Source organism: Mirounga angustirostris, unplaced genomic scaffold (assembly GCF_029215605.1).
Source record: "Mirounga angustirostris isolate CCGP_5_RB_7025 unplaced genomic scaffold, mMirAng1.0.hap1 SCAF_14, whole genome shotgun sequence".
Classification (NCBI taxonomy): Eukaryota; Metazoa; Chordata; class Mammalia; order Carnivora; family Phocidae; genus Mirounga; species Mirounga angustirostris.
In genome coordinates, this window is record NW_026991722.1 from 85,268,430 (window position 1) to 85,289,019 (window position 20,590).

Consider the following 20,590-nt stretch of genomic DNA (forward strand, 5'->3'; position numbering starts at 1 on the left):
CTGTCATCTTAGATTTGTCTTCACCTTCATGTAGAAGTTACTCTTGCTTTTGGATTATCCACCTGCATACATTGTAAACCTGATTCAAAGCTGTTAATTATCCAGGGAGATATATTTTACACTTCACTTGGCACCTCTATTCACGACAGGCATCTGTCCTTGAGACCCCAAATGTTAGTTTTTCTTCCAGGCGTCCCTTACCAGGGATGGGGCTTTTGGGGGATCCCACCTTAATGTAGGAAAGTCTCTTAATAGATTCCTGACCTTAGGGGAGAAGGACCCCAAAGCCATTCAATCCAAGCTTACATTTTGCCAATTTGGAAGCTTCCTTCAAGGCAAAAGCCAGACTTGGTATTTTCTTGCCTTTTTGGGTTAAATTTTGGCCTTGAAATGTTCCGTATTTTTCTTGCCATATCATTGCACCTTTTCATCAGGTGGGGTCAAGGCAGCAAGTCCAGCTTATGGCCGGAACTGGACTTCTGCTCGCTTCCTCCATTCTTCCTGTCCCATGTTCAGGGGGTGGGGATGCACCTCCAGCTAGTTATAACCCTCGTGCGCTCAACGGGGATAGTTAGTCTGTGCACCTTAGAGAATTGTCTTGTTTCACAGAGGGGAGAAAAACAAAAAGAACTGTCATCATCCCGGGCAACAACAGAAAGGAAACCAAACACCCACGCGGTCCAGGGAGAGGATGTGCATTTCAGCGGCCCCAGGAGCCGATGAGGCGGGAGGAGGGAGAACCTGTGGAATCCGACCTCTGGGAGGAGTGGGGGTGTAACTGTTCTTTCCTTCCCCTCCCTGGGGGCCTGCAGCCGGAGCTCCTGGACCTGTACACGGTGAATCTGCACCGCATCGAGAAGGACGTGCAGAGGTGTGACCGCAACTATTGGTACTTCACGCCCGCCAACCTGGAGAAGCTACGCAACATCATGTGCAGGTGGTTGGGGATGGGGGGAGGGGGTCTGCAGGGGCGCGGAAGAGGGTAGCAGAGGCAGGGGCCCCAGGGAGCCCAGCCGGATGGCCGCCTCTGCCCCAGGCACCTTGCCCACCTGGCGTTTATGCCAGCCCACACTGACCAGATAACAGTCAGACTGATGATAATAACAGAGAGCATTTATTAAGCCCTTACTGTATACCAGGCTCTCTCCTGAGCCCTTTACTAAAAGCTGTTTCACCTCGTCCTCACAGCAAGCCTGTGGGATGTTAGCTCCCACCCCCCTACCCCACTCATCCCCCATCTACAGAGGAGGAAACGGAGGTTGAGGGCCACCACATTGCTGGAGTCCCCCAGCGGGGCAGTTGGCTGAACGGGAGCTCATACTCACATCTCTCAGGTTCTAGAATCTTGTGCTTTATTTCCTTAAGCCAAGACCTGGAGCTTCTTATTACTTTTCACTACATACTGAATATTTTATTTCTCAAAATATGAAAGTAACTCAGGCTTATTAAAAACCTCAATCAACCAGCAAAACCAGAAGTTCATAAGGTCCAAAGAGAAACTGCTTCCCTCTCCAGTCATAACGCCCCCTCCCCTAGAAAAAACTCCTGCTAACGATTGAGCGAACATCTTCCCAAGCCACATATGTATTATACATGTAAAATAACAAAATAGATCGTATATATTGTATAATATCACATGAGTGCCTATGTGTTTTAATGTTTTTTTAACATGTTTTTTTTAAAACACATGTGTTTTGTGTTTTTTTTTTTTTTTTTAATTTTACCTATATGGAATTAATACTATGTTTTCTACAACTTGCTTTATACACTTAATAATGCATCCTGGACATCTCTCCATTCTACTCTAACTCAGGGGTTCACAAACTACTAGTATAGCCCACAGGCCAAATCCAGCCCAGCACTCATTTTTGTAAGTAAAGTTTTATTAGAACTCAGCCATGCCCATTTGTTTGCGTAGTATCTATGATTGCTTCTGCAGAGTTGAGTAGTTAAGACAGAGAACATACAACGTGCAAAGCTGAAAATAATTATTATCTCTCAGGAAAGGTTTGCAAACCCCTGCTCTAACTCATTTTTATTAATAAGTACTGTCTCCTAACTATTCTGTTTTATAGTCTCCTAAGCAATCATTGCCTCTCAAAATTGAGTTGAGGGGATACAAATATAATGAACTTTAATTTACTATGTTACATTAAAATGAAAAGGTGCTGGAGAAGAAGGAAGGATAGACCAACCTTTTCTGGGTTATGGCTTTGGGAGAAATCATGGAAGGCCTCACAGAGGAGGTGACATTCAAGATGGCCTTTGGCAAAATTAGGAGAGACTCAAGAAACCACTTGGCATACATATACCCTGCGGTGAGGCCACGTGGGTTCAAATCCTGCCTCTGCCATTTATTATTAGGTGAATGACTCTATGCATGTCACTTATGTCTCTGGGCCTCAGTCTCCTCATCTGTAAAATGGGATATGATAATACCTTTCTCATATGATTATTTTGAGAATTTCATGGTGCTATACATGTTTAGTGCCTGAGTATACGGTAAATGCTCAGTAAATATTAGTTCTTATTATTAAGGGGCAGATGGGAATTCCAGGCACAGAACTGCTAGGGCAAAGCCCAGGGGCGTGAATATGTGCCAGAGAGGAAGAAGTACCAGGAGGTGGTGGTGGGGCGGTGAAGATGGTTGGGGAGGAGACACTGAATGCCTTGTACCCCCAGTGAAGGAGTTTGCACATTGTCTTGTCATGCAGTGGGGAGCCTGTGAGCATGCGGTGCTCTGAGTTGGGTTTTAGGAAGCCCATCGTGGTGGCTGAGAATAGGATATTTGAAGAGTGTCAGGCTGGGGTAGGGGATGCAGGTGGGAGCTGAAGGAGTGAGTGGTCCAGGTGAGGGATGGGGGACAAGGGAGGAGGGAGAGGACGAGTGGGTTGGAGAGACAGGTCGTGAGTGCCATCCACGGGCCCCTTGTCTCTCTCGCAGCTACATCTGGCAGCACATTGAGATCGGCTACGTCCAAGGCATGTGTGACCTCCTGGCTCCATTGCTGGTCATCCTGGATGATGGTGAGTATGTCCTCCCCACTCCAGGGCCAGGGGCGCAGTTTTCTTCCTACTGCAGAGGAGGGGTATTAACCTCATTTTGTGACTCCGTGGAACGAACGGGTCAGCACAGGTGCTCAGAGGACCTGTTGGTGAACACACCAAGGTCCTAGTGAAATAAAAAGTCTTGATGTTCCATATTAGCCAACACTTATTGCCAGGTGCCCAACACCCAGCCAGGCCTTTGCTGGCCACCGATTGTACAGATGTGAATGGGAACAAAGAAGAACCCAAGGCCGGATGTCTTCCCTGGTGAATTCTACCAAACACTTAAGAATTAATACCAATTCTTCACAAACTCTTCAAAAGGTAGAATAGGAGGGAATACTTTCCAACTCATTCTGTAAGACCATTCCTTATATGAGGACCCATCGGTACCTTGATATCAATACCAGACAAAGATATCACAAGAAAAGAAAACTACAGACTGATGTCCTTTTATGAATATAAAGACAAAAATCCTCAGCAAAACACTTGGCAAACTGAATCCAGCAAGATATAGTAGGGCTATATATCATAACTAAATGGGATTTATCCCAGAAACACAGGCTGGTTCAACGAAGTAATTCGCTATATTAATAGAACAAAGGACAACAATGAAACGGTCATCTTAGTTGACGAGGAAATGGCATTTGACCAAATCTGACACCCTTTCATGTTAAAAACACTCAACAAACTAGGAATAGAGAGAAACGTCCTGAACATGTTAAAAGGCACCTAAGAAAAACCTACAGCTAGTTCATACTCGATGATGAAAGACTGAATGCTTTCCTCCTAAGATCGGGAATAAGACAAGGATGTCCACTTTTGCTGCAAAAGATTCTAGACAGGACAATTAGGGAAGCAAAAGAAATAAAAGGTGGCCATACTGGAAAGGAAGTAAAACTATCTCCTTGCAGATGATGTGATTTTTTGGGCATACAGTAATCCCAAGGAATAAGAAAAAAAGTGTTGGAGGGGCACCTGGGTGGCTCAGTCGGTTAACATCTGACACTTGATTTTTGACTCGGGTCATGATCGCAGGGTTGTGAGATTGAGCCCCTTGTTGGGCTCCACACTGGGCATGGAGACTAAGATTCTCTCTCTCCCTCTCCCACTGCCCCTCCCCCCCCAAAATACTGGAGCTAATGTCCAGCAAGGTTGCGAGACACAAGACATATATACAAAAATCAGTTTTACTTGCCTACACTGGCACTGAACAATCCAAAAGTGAAATTAGGAAGGCAATTCCATTTGTAATAGCATCTAAAACAAGATACTTATGAATAAATTTAACAGAAGAAGTGAAAGATTTGCAGGTTCAATTACAGACCGCTGTGATACAGCGAATATTGCAATAAAGCAAGTCAAATGAATTTTTTGATTGCCCAGTGCATATACAAGTTATGCTTACATTACACTGTGGTCTCTTAAGTGTACAAAGAGCATTATGTCTAGAAAAATAATGTACATACCTTAATTTAAAAATACTTTATTGCTAAAAAAAAAAAACCATCATCTGAGTTATGGGTGAGTCATAATCACTGATTACAGATCACCGTAACAAATATAATAATAAGGAAAATGTTTGAAACATTGCAAGAATTACCAAAATGTGACACAGAGACATGAAATGAGCAAATGCTGTTGGAAAAATGATGCTGGTAGACAGACTTGCTTGGTGCAGAATTGCCACAAACCTTCAATTTGTAGAAAAAAAAAAAAAGGCAGTATCAGAAAAGTACAATAAAACAAGGTATGCCTGTATACCAAAACTGTAAAACCTTGTTGGTTTTTTTTAAAAAGATTTTTATTTTATTTATTTGACAGAGAGAGACACAGCGAGAGAGGGAACACAAGCAGGGGGAGTGGGAGAGGGAGAAGCACGCTCCCCGTTAATCGGGAAGCCCTATGCAGGGCTCGATCCCAGGACCCCGGGATCATGACCTGAACCGAAGGTAGATGCCCAACGACTGAGCCACCCAGGCGCCCCCTGTAAAACATCGTTAACAAAATTAAGGATCTAGGGGCACCTGGGTGGCTCAGTCAGTTAAGCATCTGCCTTCGGCTCAGGTCATGATCCCAGGGTCCTGGGGTTGAGCCTAGTGGGCCCCCTGCTCAGTGGGGAGCATGCTTCTCCCTCTCCCTCGCCCCCCGCCCCCGTTCATGTACTCTCTCTCTCTCAAATAAATAAAATCTTTAAAAATTTTAAAGATCTAAATAAATGGAAAGACACCTCATGTTTATGGATCAGAAGACTTAGTAGTGTTAAGATGGCCATTCTCTCCAAATTGATTCAGTGCAATTCCTATCAATATCCCAGCTGCACTTTCTGTACAAATGGGCAAGCTGACCCTAAAACTCATTTGAAATGCAAGGAACCAAGAATAGCAAAATCAATTTTGAAAAAGGAGATGTTAGAGGACACACAGTTCCCAGCTTCAAAACCTACTACATTATAGTAATCAAGAGAGTGTGGTACTTCCACAAGGACAGACATGTAGATCAGTACAATAAAATTGGAAGTCTAGAAATAGGGACGCTTCGGTGGTTCAGTCAGTTAAGCATCTGCCTTCGGCTCAGGTCATGATCCCAGGGTCCTGGGATGGAGTCCGCATCTGGCTTCTCGCTCAGCAGGGGAGCCTGCTGCTTCTGCCTCGGCCCCTCCCCCTGCTTGTGCTCATTCTCTCTTTCTCTGACAAATAAATAAAATCTTAAAAAAAAAAAAAAAAAAGAAAGTCCAGAAATAAGTGTTTCTGGTACATTTACATCAATTGATTTTGACAAGGGTGCCAAGACATTTCAGCCCAGCAAGGAAAGAAGGGTCTTTCCAACATATGATGCTGAAACAACCAAGAATCCACATGCACAAGATTGAAGTCAAACTCCTGCTTCATACTATATGCAAAACTACTAACTCAAAATGGATCATAGACCTAAATATAAGAGTTAAAACAATAAAATTATTAGAAGAAAACATAGGCATACATCTTGGTGACCTTGGGTTTGTGACTTTGGGTGTTAAGCAGTGGTTTCTTAGATATGGCACCAAAAGAATAAAGTGACAAAATTAGAAATAAATTGGACCTAACAAAATTAAAAACTATTGTGCTTCAAAGGACACCATCAAGAAAATGAAGAGAGGGGGCGCCTGGGTGGCTCAGTCGGTTAAGCGACTGCCTTCGGCTCAGGTCATGATCCTGGAGTCCTGGGATCGAGTCCCGCGTCAGGCTCCCTGCTCGGCAGGGAGTCTGCTTTGTCCTCTGACCCTATCCCCTCTCATGTGTTCTCTCTCTCTCAAATAAATAAATAAAATCTTTTAAAAAAAAGAAAAGAAAATGAAGAGAGCCCAAAGAATGGAAGAACATGCTTGCAAATCACATGTGTAATATAAGGGACTTATATCCAAAATATGTAAAGAGCTCTTACCATTCAGCAAGAAAAAGATAAATGACCCAATTAAAAATGGACAAAAGGTTTAGATAGAATTTCTCAACAGAATAGAAGACCTACAGGTGGCCAGTAAGCATATTAAAAGATGCTCAATATCTCTGTGTCACTAGGGACATGCAAATGAAAACCACAATGAGATACCACTGCACACCCACTAAGATGGCTAGAATCAAAACCATGGAAACTATCAAGTGTTAGTGATAATATGGAGTCATCAGCGCCTTTGTACTTTGCTAGTGGGATTATAAAAGGTCTAACATTTTGGAAAGCAGTCTGGCAGTTCCTCATAATGTTAAACATAGAGTTACTGTAAGACCCAGCAATTCCACTCCTAGGTATACCCCAAGAGAAATGAAAACATATGTTCACACAAACACTCTGTGCGGGAATGTGCATGCAGCAGCATTATTCACGATAGCCAAAAAAATGGAAACAACCCAAATGTTTATCAGGGATGCATGCATAAACAAAATGTAGTGTGGCCATATACTGGAATACTATTTGGCCAAAAAGTAACTACTTGACACATGCTACAATGTGATGAACCTGGAAAAGTCTATGCTAAGTGAAAGAAGCCAGACAAAAAAGGCCACATAGTGCATGATTCCATTTATTAGAAATGTCCAGAAGAGGCAAAGCTGTAGAGACAGAAAACAAATGACTGACAGGGGCTGGCGGAAGAGGGAAATGGGCCATGACTGCTGATGTGTGGGGTTGTCTTTTGGAGGTGCTGAAAATGTTCTGACCTTCGAGAGGATGGTTGCACAATTCTGTGAATTTTACTAAAAACCCGAGCCTTACATTTAAAACGGTGAATTTTATGCTGTGTGAATCTCAATAAGGCTGTTAAAAAACAGGGAGCATAACGCCCTACTCCTTAGACACGGGCTGTGCATCGTGACTTCCTTCCCAGAAGTTCAGTATAGAAGGGGGGGTGCAGGTGGGAGGGAAACTGTGTGGTAGAGAGACCATGACAAACACTGCGACAGTGAGGTGACCGAAATCAACATTACCGGCCAGAAATCATATGGGTAGCAGGTGCTGGTGACATGATGTGATTAAAATAGCACATTACCCATGTGGTCCTTCTCCCAATAACCCCAAATCCCAGTCTTATCGTGAGAAAAACATCACAAATTCCAATAGAGAAGCCTCACCTAGAATACGAGACAACTGCTCTCACAACTTCCAAGGTCATGACAAACAGGGAAAGCCTGAGAAACTGTCCTATAGAGAGAGGAGAGGAGAGGGGGAGACCTGTACTAATGTGTTATCCTAGATGGGTTCTTGGAACAGAAAATAAACAAAACTATGGAGCTTAGTTAATAATGTGTCATCAGTGGGTCGTTAATTGTAACAAATGGACCATGCTAAGATGTTCTTCATAAGGGAAACTGAGTGGGGGGGTATGTGGAAATTGTCTCTGCTCTCTCCTCAATTATTCTATAAATCTAAAGTGTTCTAAAAAATAAAGACTTTTTTTTAAAGATTTTATTTATTTATTTGTCAGAGAGAGAGAGAGTATGCACAAGCTCCAGCATAGGGAGTGGCAGGCAGAGGGAGAAGCAGGCTTCCCTTTGAGCAGGGAGCCCGATGCGGGGCTCCATCCCAGGACTCTGGGATCATGACCTGAGCTGAAGGCAGACTCGTAACTGACTAAGCCACCAGGCGTCCCAAAAATAAAGTCTTTTTTAAAAATGAAGATCTTACTATGCCTTGGGAAACCTTCCAGTCTAGTGTAACTTTCTCCCAAGTTACCAGGTATAAAGAGGAAAAAGAAAAAAGGTACCACTTTCAAACAAAGTTATCTAAACGCTGGCTAAAACAGTATGAAACAGGTTTCTTTATTGCGGGACTTCTCAGAGCCTTTACTTTCTCAATTATATGTAGTTCCTCTCTAGCATTTCCCAAAGTTATTGGACCCTTTCTCTGCATAATGCCTGTTAGCACCCTTCTGGTATTGACAATCACCGTTTTAATTCAGCAGTTCCCAGACTTGAGAAATCCATGAACTGGTAGAATTTTGAAAAAGAAAAAAAAAAGTTTGGGACCAACAAAACATCATCAACTTTTTATTAGGGCAAATAGGGATCTTTTAAAAAGAGTATGTGGGAGCACCTCAGTGGCTCAGTCAGTTAAGCATCCAACTCTGGGTTTTGGCTCCAGTCATGATCTCAGGGTTGTGAAATCGAGCCCCTCATCAGGCTCCATGCTCAGCGGGGAGTCTGCTTGAGATTCTCTTCCTCTCTCTCTCCTTCTGCCCTTCCCACAGGCGTGTGCTCTCTCTCTAAAACAAATAAATCTTTTTTAAAAAAGTAAATAAAAAGAGGATCTGGTGTCATCATCATTTCCTAAAAGAAAGGCTATTTCAACCCCTCAAAGGTGGAAAGCATGTGGTTAAGACTGCAGAGCATTCCCTGACGTGGGATACACGGACTCTCCCTTGTCTGTGTGTGTCTCCTCTGGCTGTGGACCTCATGAACCAGCTCGGGGCCTTCGACCTTGGGATCACCTTGGGAGCTCGTGTTCCCCGGGCAGTGGCAGCTGTTTCTCCTGTGCTCTTTCTCCAGAGGCCCTCGCCTTCAGCTGCTTCACGGAGCTCATGAAGAGGATGAGCCAGAACTTCCCCCACGGAGGCGCCATGGACACACACTTTGCCAACATGAGGTCGCTGATCCAGGTAGGACTGGTCCTAGTCAATAATATAACTTCTTCCACCTCAGCCCAGTGGTCCTCAAATCAATAGGCTAGCCATGCTTAGTCGAACTCAATTCAGTTCATTCCAACTCCCATCAGCTCGAATCAATGCCATGGATACATTCTCACTGAGCATTTATTCAGTCCAGGCCCCCTGGCTACGTAATGAACAAGACGTGGCTACGTAATGAACAAGCCCTTAAAAAGATGTTTGCTTGTCAGGGAAATACAAATCAAAACCACACTGAGATACCACCTCACACCAGTCAGAATGGCTAAAATTAACAAGTCAGGAAACGACAGATGTTGGCGGGGATGCGGAGAAAGGGGAACCCTCCTACACTCGTGGTGGGGATGCAAGGTGGTGCATCCACTCTGGAAGACAGTATGGAGGTTCCTCAGAAAGTTGAAAATAGAGCTACCCTACAACCCAGTAATTGCACTACTAGTTATTTACCCAAAGGATACAAACAGTGATCTGAAGGGGTACCTGCACCCCAATGTTCATAGCAGCAACGTCCACAATAGCCAAACTGTGAAAAGAGCCTAGATGTCCATCGACAGATGAATGGATAAAGAAGATGTGGTGTGTATATATACAGTGGAATATTATGCAGCCATCAGAAAAATAAAATCTTGCCATTTGCAATGACATGAATGGAACTGGAGGGTATTATGCTTAGTGAAATAAGTCGATTAGAGAAAGACAATTATCATATGATCTCACTCATATTTGGGATTTAAGAAACAGAGGATCATAGGGGAAGGGAGGGAAAAATAAAACAAGATGAAATCAGAGAGGGAGACAAACCATAAGAGATTTTTAATCATAGGACACAAACTGAGGGTTGCTGGAGGGGAGAGGGGTGGAGGGATAGGGTAACTGGGTGATGGGCATAAAGAAGGGCATTTGATGGAATGAACATTGGGTGTTATATAAGATTGATGAATCACTGACATCTACTTCTGAAACTAATAATACACTGTATGTTAATTAATTGAATCTAAATTAAAAAAGATGTTTGCTTGTATTGGTCCTTTTCCTCAAAGTAACATCTGGGTATATTTCTCTCTCTCTCTCTCTTTCTCTGTCTCTCTCTCTCACACACACACACAGCTTTATTGAGATATAATTCACATACCATGCAATTTACCCTGTTTAAATATACAATCCAGTGGTTTCTAGCATAATCACAGTGGTGAAACCACTGTGAAACTAATTTCAGAACATTTTCAGCATCCCAGAAAGAAACCCTAGTAACCATGGTAACATCAGTTCCTCTCCCCAGCTCCTGGCAACCACTAATCTACTTTCTGTCTCCATAGATTGACCGATTCCGGACATTTCATAGAAATGCAGTAACATGACATGTGGCCTTTTGTGTCTGGCTTCTTTCACTCAGCATCCTGTTTTCAAGGTGCATCCGTGTGGTAGCAGAGGTGTCAGGAGGCCATGACTTTTTATTGCCAAATGATGCTCCACTGGCAGGCTCTGCCACGTTTTGCGTATCCAGCCATTCACTGACGGACACTTGGGCTGTTTCTACTCTTCGGCTCTTGGGAATTGTGCCTCTGTGAACACTCGTGTACAGGTCTCTATGTGGCCATCTGTTTGCATTTCTCTCGACGATGTCCTTAGGGCTGACATTTCAGCTGCCCCAGGCTACCTTCCCTCCAGCTGCATACCAGGGCTCCAGTTTCTCTCCATTGTCACTAACGCTTCATTGTCGTTTTGATTCTGGATTCATGTCCTAGAGGGTGTGAAGTGGTATCTCATTAAGGTTTTGATTTGCGTTTTCCTGACGAATCGTGCTGAGCATCTCTCCGTGCTTTATGGTTATTTGCGTATCTTCTTTGGAAAAACAACTGGGTTGACCTGAGCTGGGTCGATTTTCACTTCAAATCTTTTGCCCGTTGCCTAACTCCACTTGGTCATGGGGCTCTGCGGCACCCGGTAAGAGGGTCAGTCTCTATTCAGCGGACTCCTCTGGGCCAGCCTCTTGCCGGGAGGCTGATGCCAATCTTTTCTCCCGCGGGCAGATTCTGGACTCAGAGCTCTTTGAGCTGATGCATCAGAATGGGGACTACACTCACTTCTACTTCTGCTACCGCTGGTTCCTGCTGGATTTCAAGCGAGGTAATGACTTCAGACCGGGGCGTGGTTCCCAGAATCTTTGCAGCAGAACCTCAGGGGGAAGAAAGGGACCATGGAGGCGAGGCTGGGGGTGTTGGAGCAAAGCCAGAGGAAGAGAGGAACACCCGTTTATCGAGTTCTGACTATTGGCTCACCTGCCCTATTTTGCAATGACAGTTTGTTGTTACAGTCCCCATTTTACAGATGAGGCAACTAAGGCTAAGAGTTCAATTCAGAGGTCGGACCGGTGGAGCCAGAATCTTAGGCCACCTCTGCCCACCTCCTAAGCCCAGTTTGTGCCCTTCCATTCTGTTATGCTGCTTATCGGCGGCAAGGTACCCCTTGTCCCGAGTGACATGTGGCCCATGTGACTTAGAAATGGGGTATAGCACAGCGGTATTCGGCAAAGTGGGGGTGATGCTGATAAGAATATCTACCCTGCAGGGAGGTGTTTATTGCTTGCCAGACAGTGTGCTGAGCCATTTCTATGTATTTTCTCTTCAAGCCTCACCCCACTTACAGAGGAGGAGAGGGAGACGATGGTGGAGGGGAGGTCACCTTGCCGGTGGTGGGGCTGGATTCAGACTGAGCTTACTGGACACAGGAAGCCTTGCTCTCCACCATCGCTCGCTCTCGTTTCTCGACCAGCCCCAGAGGCAGCAGCGAGTTCTGCCTGTGTGCAGAAGCAAGGCGGTACCCCCGTGGGTGCTAGAGGAGCTGTAAGGTGCAGGGAGAAAGGGGGACACTGGTCAATCAAGGGACAGCAGGGACAGGTCAGTGTAAATGAAACCCAGCCAGGCTTGGTTCCTTCCCTTACAGAAGCTGGAAACTTACAACCCCCTAGTCCGCACAGCCTTTTCTCCCGATAGGGAAACTGAGGCTTCTGATGGTCCAGTGGCAGAGTGCAGGTCTCCTGTCTCCTGACCTGAGCTCTGTCGGCTGCACGAGGAGAGAAGCACAGGGCACAGCTGGCCTGGGATCTTCCCAAAGGGAGGGCGGCAGTGGGAGCTCCGTGGCTGACCCTCGCCCCACGCGCGTGCGTGCTGGTGCCTTGGCAGAACTCGTCTACGATGACGTCTTCTCTGTCTGGGAGACCATCTGGGCAGCCAAACACGTCTCGTCTGCCCACTACGTCCTCTTCATTGCGCTGGCTCTGGTGGAGGTCTACCGTGACATCATCTTGGAGAACAATATGGACTTCACGGACATCATCAAATTCTTTAACGGTACCCACGTGACCGGGCTGTCCTCTGAGGGGTGCGGGCTTCTGACGGGCCCCTTCCAGGGGCCTCGGAGGGTGGGAGATGCGCTCAGATTGACACGCGGTGAAGGGGATGGGGGAAGGGGTTTCCATCTGCTTCTTGGGTCTATTTCCAAATGGATCAGTTGACATCTTGTAACGCGGAGAATGCATTTTTCTCAGGAATCCAGCAGAAGGAGCATGGGTGTTGAAATCAGGCTCGGGGGCAAACCCCAGCTCTGCCACTAAGCAGCTGTGCCCGTGGATAAGTCACTTCCCCTCTTTCTAAGCCTCTCTTCCTCATCTGTAAAATGGGGTAAAAGTGTCTGCTTCGGAGGGCTGATGGGCACAAAAGCAGCCCCAGGAAGGCATTTGAAGTGTCAGAAAGGCACAGCCTTTGAAATGGGATTCCGATCCCAGCCACTTGGGAGCTGTGTGACCTTGGACAAGTGACTTCCTGTCTCTGGGCTTCAGATTCCTTGGGGATAGAATGGTACTAACCCCTCCCTCACAGAGATGTTGGGACAATTAAATGAGACAACATGGATAAAGCCTATTTTGCAATACCTTGCTCACCTGAGGAGCCCCGTAACTGGAAGTTCTAGCTCCTATTATAACTATTTAAAAATTTTTAAAAACTAGGGGCGCCTGGGTGGCTCATTCGTTAAGCGTCTGCTTTCAGCTCTGGTCATGGTCCCAGGGTCCTGGGATCGAGTCCCACATCAGGCTCTCTGCTCGGCGGGAAGCCTGCTTCTCCCTCTCCCACTCCCCCTGCTTGTGTTCCCTCTCTCGCTGTCTCTCTCTCTCTGTCAAGTAAATAAAAATATGAAAAAAATAAATAAATAGGGGCGCCTGGGTGGCTCAGATAGTTAAGCGTCTGCCTTCAGCTCCGGTCATGATCCCAGGGTCCTGGGATCAAGCCCCACGTCGGGCTCCTGGCTCAGCAGGGAGTCTGCTTCTCCCTCTCCCTCTGCCTCTCCCACTGCTCATGCTCTCTCTCTCTCTCTATCTTGGTGTCTCAAATGAATAAATAAAATCTTAAAATAAATAAATAAAAATTTTTAAAAACTAAAGATGATTTTGGAAAAAAGCAAAAAAAGCCATCTTTGACCCTACCCCAAGAACACTTTTTTTTTTTTAAGATTTTTATTTTTAAGTAATCTCTACACCCAACGTGGAGCTGGGACTCACAACCCCGAGATCAAGAGTTACACACTCTGGGGCACCTGGATGCCTTAGTCGGTGAAGCGTCTGCCTTTGGCTCAGGTCATGATCTCGGGGTGCTGGGATCGAGCCCTGCATCAGGATCCCTGCTCAGCAGAGAGCCTGCTTCTCCCTCTCCCTCTGCTCCTCTTCACCTCTCATGCTCTTTCTTGCACTCGCTTGCTCTCTCTCAGATAAATAAAATCTTTAAAAAAATAAAATAAAATAATAAAAATAAATAAAAAATAAAAAGAGTCACATGCTCTCCCGACTCAGCCAGGCACCCGAGAAACATTATTTTATTTTTATTTTTAAATCAAATATTTTATTTTGGAATAACTGTAGATTTAAAGAAAAGCTGCAAAGATAGTACAAAGAGTTCTTGATACCCTCCACTCAGCTGCCCTTGATGTCTCTACATTACCTGATCCTAGAACATTTGTCACGACTAAGAAGTTAACATTGGTACATTACTATTAACTAATCTATAGTCTTTATTTGATTTTGATTGATTGCCTGGTTTTTTGGGGTTTTTTAAAGATTTTTATTATGGGAGAGAGAGGGAGAGACCATGAGCAGGGGGAGGGGCAGAGGGAGAAGGAGAAGCAAGGAGCCGGATGTGGGACTGGATCCAAGGACCCTGGGATCATTACCCGAGCTGAAGGCAGACACTTACCGGACTGAGCCACCCAGGTGCCCCCAGCATTGCTTTCTTGAAAGGTCCCCAGTCATGGTGTTTATACAAGGTGAGTGGGAAGACCTAACTTTCTTCAAGCACGCAGTGGGAACCCACATCCTCTAGTTTGATTTCGCAGTAGCCTCGTAAGGCAGAAACTGTGGTAACCCCCATTTTACAGATGCGGAAACCAGGGTCCAAAGGGGCAGGCCTTCCCCCAGGTCTCTGCTTGGGGATGATGCCAGATGATGATGATGGGGATGCCCCAGGGACCCCCCCACTAGAAGCTGCAAGGGGGGCCCCAGAATGGACACAGAATGAGGCTCATGAGCTCTTGCCTTGCGCTCTTTCAGAAATGGCCGAGCGGCACAACACCAAACACGTCCTGAAGCTGGCCCGGGACCTCGTGTACAAGGTGCAGACTCTGATCGAGAACAAGTGAGGGCCTGCTCTCCCCGGGCCGTGTCCGCCGAGCTGCCCGCCAGCCCGCTTTTCCTCCGGGCTGCCCCGGGCGCGAGGTCCCCGTGTCTGTTCATGAGCATGGACTTCTGTGCAAAGAGAAACTACCCCAACTTTGGCCACCCAGGCAGGTGGGGTCGAGGGGTTGCCCCTTCAGTTCAGCCTTACGTTTTTCCGTTTGACCAAAGATTGTCCAAGGGAGTCAGGGTGCGTCAGCGGACGGAGGGAGCATTTTCATGGGTGGCCTCCAGAACGGTCGCCTCTCTCTCGTACTGTCCCAGTCCCTCCAAACTGTTCTGTCAGATGAGACTCAGGGAGGGAATTCTGAGGGGAAGTGGTGTAGGAGAGGTCTGTGGGGCTACCTCTGTGCTCCGAAAGGGGCCTTTGGAGGTGTTCCAGAACGTGGCTGGAAGGTTGGCTTGGAGCAGTTTCTGCACCCCGCACTGTGGACGTTGGGGCCAGGTAGTCTTTTTGGAGAGGGGACGTGTATTGTAGGGTGTTGAGCAGCATCCCTGGCCTCTACCTGCTAGACGCCAGTAGGGCCCCCTCCCCAACCCAGTTGTGACAACCAAGACATTTCCAGATATTGCCAAGTGTCCCCATTTGAGAACCACTGACGTCGAGGAGGGGCTACCGATGTATCTCCCTCCTCGCCTTTCCTTTACAGGCCCTGTATCCTGAGGCCCCTTCCCATTCAGAAAAGGCACCCGGGAGTCACATCCCTTTCAGGGGCGGGATGCTGTTTGTTGTATTCTCTCATTTTTTTCTCCCGACTCCAGGAGAGACTTCTTTTCTTCTTTTCAAGAAAGGTCTCTCCCTGGAAGGGTGGTGGAACGTGAGAAATGTCTGTAGGTGTGAGACAGCCTGAGGCTCCTTGGGGTCCCTCCCAGAGTCCCTCTCCTTCCCCCCCATACAGGGCAGAGTGCACATCCCTTTCTTCCCCTCCTGGGGAAGACCTCACCTCTCCTTCTGCACGTGGGGTCTGGTGCTCCAGAAGCTTGGAAGGTGTGTGTTGGTGAAAGCTACTTCTAGAGAAGTCAGGGAGGCTGGCTTTTCCCTAGGTGCCTTGGCTCGCTCAGGACAAAGGAGGAAAAGGAAGGCAGAGGTCAGCCAGGGTAGACTGAGGTCAGCCAGGGTAAGACTGGGGCATGTGTTTTCCTTGGGAAACATGCCGATGACCTGGCGCCAGGGTCATGGCTAAGTCTGGGAATGGTCCCCTCCGTGTCTTCACACAGAGGGTTGCCAGTCACAGACAGACCCTGAGCTAGCTGGTTTGCCCTGCCCACCTGTCCTTCTGCTCGAGCGGTCCTGCCAACCCCCTTCTGAGAATGCCTGGGACTCGGGAGAAATAGCGTCAGTTTGGAAGGCTCCTCCCCGGAATGTCAGGGAGGATTTTGGAGAGGGGAGGAGACTCAAAGCACATGGAAGCGTTCACAGAGAGAGTACATTAGTCCTCTGTCCTGAGCAAACCAGGAGCGGGGAGGAATCCCTGCCTTGCGTGCTTGTGAAGGCTAATCCCTCGGTCCCAGTGCCTTCAGCTGCATCCACCCCCGCCCCCCCCCCCCCGCCAGTCCCTGACGTGGGGGCCTCTTGAGCAGGACGGACGAGACCTAAATGACCCTTGCCTCCGAAGAGTATGCTCCGTGACAATTGCATCTCCCCGCTCTGGTCCCCTGCCTTCCCAAGATGGGGGTAAAATATGTGCAAAAGGCCCCTCCGGATCAAAGACTATCTAGTCACTCTGCTGTTCATTACAGAGGACATTATTTTAGCAAGACCCAGGTCCTAGACCTTCCGATTCTTATTTATTTTCTCAGACCAGTCACAAAGTACAGCACACGGTCTCTTCTCCGCTTTCTCTCTTGTGGTGTTCCAGAGAAGTGTCCGTGGTTGTGATTTGGAACAACTCCTATTTATTCGGCTTACTGTGCTTTTTTCGGTCTCTATACATCGTGTGCGTCCTTGTGTCCTGGAAATCGAGTGTGTGGGAAGTCGTTCTGTCTATGGAGTGCCCTCCTCCTTTTCTTGTAACTGTTTCCTGAAGAGTTGTGTCTATATATAGAGAAAATACATATAAACAGAAATGTGTGGATATGGGTTATTTTTTGTTTCTGAGCTGCAGGAATTTTTTTTAACACGAAGGAGAGAAATATTCGCTGTGGAAGACTGTCCTCCCAACCCCACCCCAGTGACCCAGACCCAGACGGAGACCGAGTCTCATGGTAGCTGCCTGGTCTTTCCCCAGGAGGTTCAAAGCAGGTGAAACACTTCTCGCTCCCTTGTATCAGTTAGCTGTCAGCATGAGTAATGCTGCATAACAAAGCACCCCAAAGCTCAGTGGCCTCACACTGCCATTTATTTAGCTTGCAATTCTGTGGGTTGACCGCATGGGCTGAGAGGGTCTTCTGGTCTGAGATGGACTTCTTCATGTGAGTGGTCAGCTGATGGCCACCAAGGCGACTCCGCTTCTGATGGTTGGCCGGCTGTCGGCCAGGAAACTGGGGGAAACTGGGCCACGTGTCTCTCATCCCCTGACAGGCCAGCTCAGGCTGGTGTATGTGGCCATGGTGGCAGTTTTCAAGAGAGTAAGCAGAAGTGTGCAAGGCCTCTTGAGACCTCAGCTTGGAATTGGCATGACAGCATTTGTTCTACATTCTGTGGCTCAGAGTAAGTCACGTGGCTGAGTGCAGATTCAAAGGTGGGGGATCCCCCAAGATCCAGTGCACAGGAAGGGCCCCCAGATGGTCAGCCATTTGACTCGGGGTCAATACGTCTACGTTGGCACCTGCTGAGAAAGCTCATCTCTCACGCCTGATGTTCCCTCCCACAGATGAGCAGCTTGACCCCCTTGACATTCACAGTCCCCGCTCGCGGCTACCATTCAGAACCTTAGCCATCAAGCAACGGGGACCTCTCGTGGATGTCCATCCCTCGCAGCCTCTAAACATGGGCCAAGGGAAACAGCTAGGTTTCAGCTGCAGAAGCAAAATTTGATTCAGTCTAATAAGCACCCATCAAAACTGCAGGTTTTATTTTATTATTTTTAAAGATTTTATCCATTTATATGACAGAGAGAGAGACAGCGAGAGAGGGAACACAAACAGGGGGAGCAGGAAAGGGAGAAGCAGGCTTCCCGCCGAGCAGGGAGCCCGATGCGGGGCTCGATCCGAGGACCCTGGGATCATGACCCAAGCCGAAGGCAGACACCCAACGACTGAGCCACCCAGGCGCCCCAAAACTGCAGGTTTTATATAGAAAAAGTTAGGTTTCCAAATAAGCCAGCGAAGTAGAAGTACCTCTCTGAGCCTTAGTTTTCACTCTGTGCCCTGAGGATAATAATGCCTCCCCTTATTCTGGATGCAGCCCTGACCCCCTTCTTTCACTGGGACCCCTCTGCTCCTCAGCATCTCCGGGGCATGATTTCCTGGTTGAGACTTCAGTGTCCCTGAGTTACCAGCATCTACCTAGCTCAGGTTCTCAGGTGAGGCTTTGAAACCTAAGAGAATATGGCTCCTGGAGGAGAGGTCGGGAAGGGGCGAGCTCCCAGCCCTCTTGGGCCATGACCGAGGAACACAGCAGTTAGGTGTGGGGAGGCCGTCATTCCTTGGCGGGAGCAGAGCCCGAGCTGACTCTGCAGTTAGCATCTGATTTTGCTGAGTTGGGAAAAGGCTGACAGGTCTCTATGCTTCTGGCTTTTAAGCCACCGGGCACACTGAGAGCATGAGCCCAGGACAGGTGGAGACGAGAGGAGCACAAATTGATCGGTTTTGAAGGGCCAGCTTGCCGATCTGTTGGTAAATCAAACCCGAGCAGAATTAAAATGACCCACGGGCCATGCAGTTCCCTGGGGATTTTCCATTATGTCCGGGTACCGTGTAGGAATTCTCCAGTGTCTCCTTGGCTTGCTTTCTTCAGACCTGGGGGCACAGTGATTTCCAGCCTTTATAGACACAGGGCTCCTTGAAAAAGGGGAAGCCCCTTGTTTTGATCAAGAGAAAATAAGACTGAGAGATCCCTCTGCCTCAAATAAGGACGGGGTCTCCCTGTAAACTGTTTCTCATTAGGGGCTGGAGAATCGCTCCCTTTGGCATTGCTGAAACAGTTCAAAGGGAAAATTAAGGGACTTGGGGGCCATTGAGAGGTTATGACAGAGGGGACGTGAGTGACAGGGGCCGGGGGCTGAGTTTGGGCTTCTACTCGGCAGCATCCACTTGCAGGACTTAACCCCGGGACCCTGAGTTCATGACCTGAGCCAAAATCAAGAGTCAGACACTTAACTGACTAACCCAGGTGCCCCTCTACTTTTCTCTAAAAAAGCTGTCAAGTCACCTTTATGATTCTCTCTGGAAGGTGAATGCAAGCTGCCTTCTGTAGTCTGTGTGTTTTCAAGATAATGGAGTCGCTCCTGGGGGTTGTTTATGGATGTTCTTGGTTGAGCATTTAAAGCTAAAAGAGTTTGATCAAGATAAGCTAGGTCGGGCAGAGGGAGCAAATCCAGGTCTTATTTTGCCTCCACCATAGAGGGTGACAGACCTGGGTTCAAATCCCAGTCGGCTGTGCAGACGTAGGCAAGTGACTGTACCTCTCTGAGCCTCAGTTTTCACTTCTGTGAACTGGGGATAATAAAGCTCCCCTTCAAAAGGGAGCTGGGCATCGAATGTTTTTGCCTAGCCAGCATCCTTCCCCCGTTCCAGTACCAGCACTTTCTCCCATGTTCTGGGGAGCTGTATCTCTTACGTTACAACCATGGTCTTCTAGGGAGACTGCTGATATGCCCCGCCCCCCAGGGGGCACATGACTCTGTCCTGACCAGTCGGATTCCTTCCCTGGGAAGAGAGCCATTCACACTTTCTTTCCGCAGCAGCCAAGCTAAGAGGACGCCAGCCTGGAGCTGCCTGTGACCATGTCTCCTGCAGGTAGTGGAGCAGGTGTGGCTGGATCCAGGTGTTCGGATGAGGTCCTTAGAGCTCCACCTCGGTCCATGTGATCATTCCGCTCTCCTCCATGCTGATGTACACCGATTCCATGCCCATCTCTCAACCAGCCTTTCCCACCAGGCTTTATTGGCTAGAAGGGCTCATTTATCCATAACGTGGGATAGTCAGAGAGCTGGGGGTCATCTCCCAAGGAAAGATTAAGGTGCTGCTCCCAGAGAAGGGCAATGGGTCATGATAGGCAAAAGCCAAGACTGACTCCAGCATCCCTGGCAGAGAGAGGGTGTGCAAGGGCTGGAGGTGTGAAGAGGCCTTCCATGGGCCCAGAATTCAGTGTGGCAGAGGGAGAGGCACAGGGGTTGGGTGTGTGACAAGAAAGAGGCTGAAGAGAGAGCTTGGAATGGGATCCGGAAGGGCCTCTTGGGCCCCAGGTAACAGTGAAGTCTCCACATCAGTGGGGCTGTTTACATTGGGGGGAGGATGAGACAGGTCCCCCCTATCCCCACCCCAACACGGACACGCTTTTGTACAAACTCTTCTTGTCCATCTGGGGACTCACTAAATATTTGATTGGGAAAGAAAGAATTCTCAAATTCTCCAAGAAAAGAGGAGTTCTAAAGATGGAGGGGCGCAAAAGGGAATATGCACGTGCCTATTGAAAGATGCAGTACTGGAGGGACAGCTTGGACTCAGAAGCCCTGGGTACTCTTTTATTTCTTTAAGTAAACTCTACATCCAACAGGGGGCTTAAAC

General features: G+C 47.6%; 1 protein-coding gene across 2 annotated transcripts in view; it reads left to right on the forward strand.

The window, feature by feature from the left end:
- The window catches only part of SGSM1 (small G protein signaling modulator 1), an 89,066-nt gene extending 72,071 nt beyond the window's left edge, over window positions 1-16,995 (forward strand). For both annotated transcript variants that reach the window (XM_045887439.3, XM_045887440.3), the window contains 6 exons: window positions 813-937; window positions 2,944-3,026; window positions 9,065-9,174; window positions 11,232-11,328; window positions 12,384-12,551; window positions 14,798-16,995. In XM_045887439.3, coding sequence (XP_045743395.1) covers window positions 813-937; window positions 2,944-3,026; window positions 9,065-9,174; window positions 11,232-11,328; window positions 12,384-12,551; window positions 14,798-14,886 — 672 coding nt within the window. In that variant the 3' untranslated portion in view covers window positions 14,887-16,995. The remainder of the gene's footprint in view (window positions 1-812; window positions 938-2,943; window positions 3,027-9,064; window positions 9,175-11,231; window positions 11,329-12,383; window positions 12,552-14,797) is intronic.
- Window positions 16,996-20,590: the final 3,595 nt, after the last annotated feature.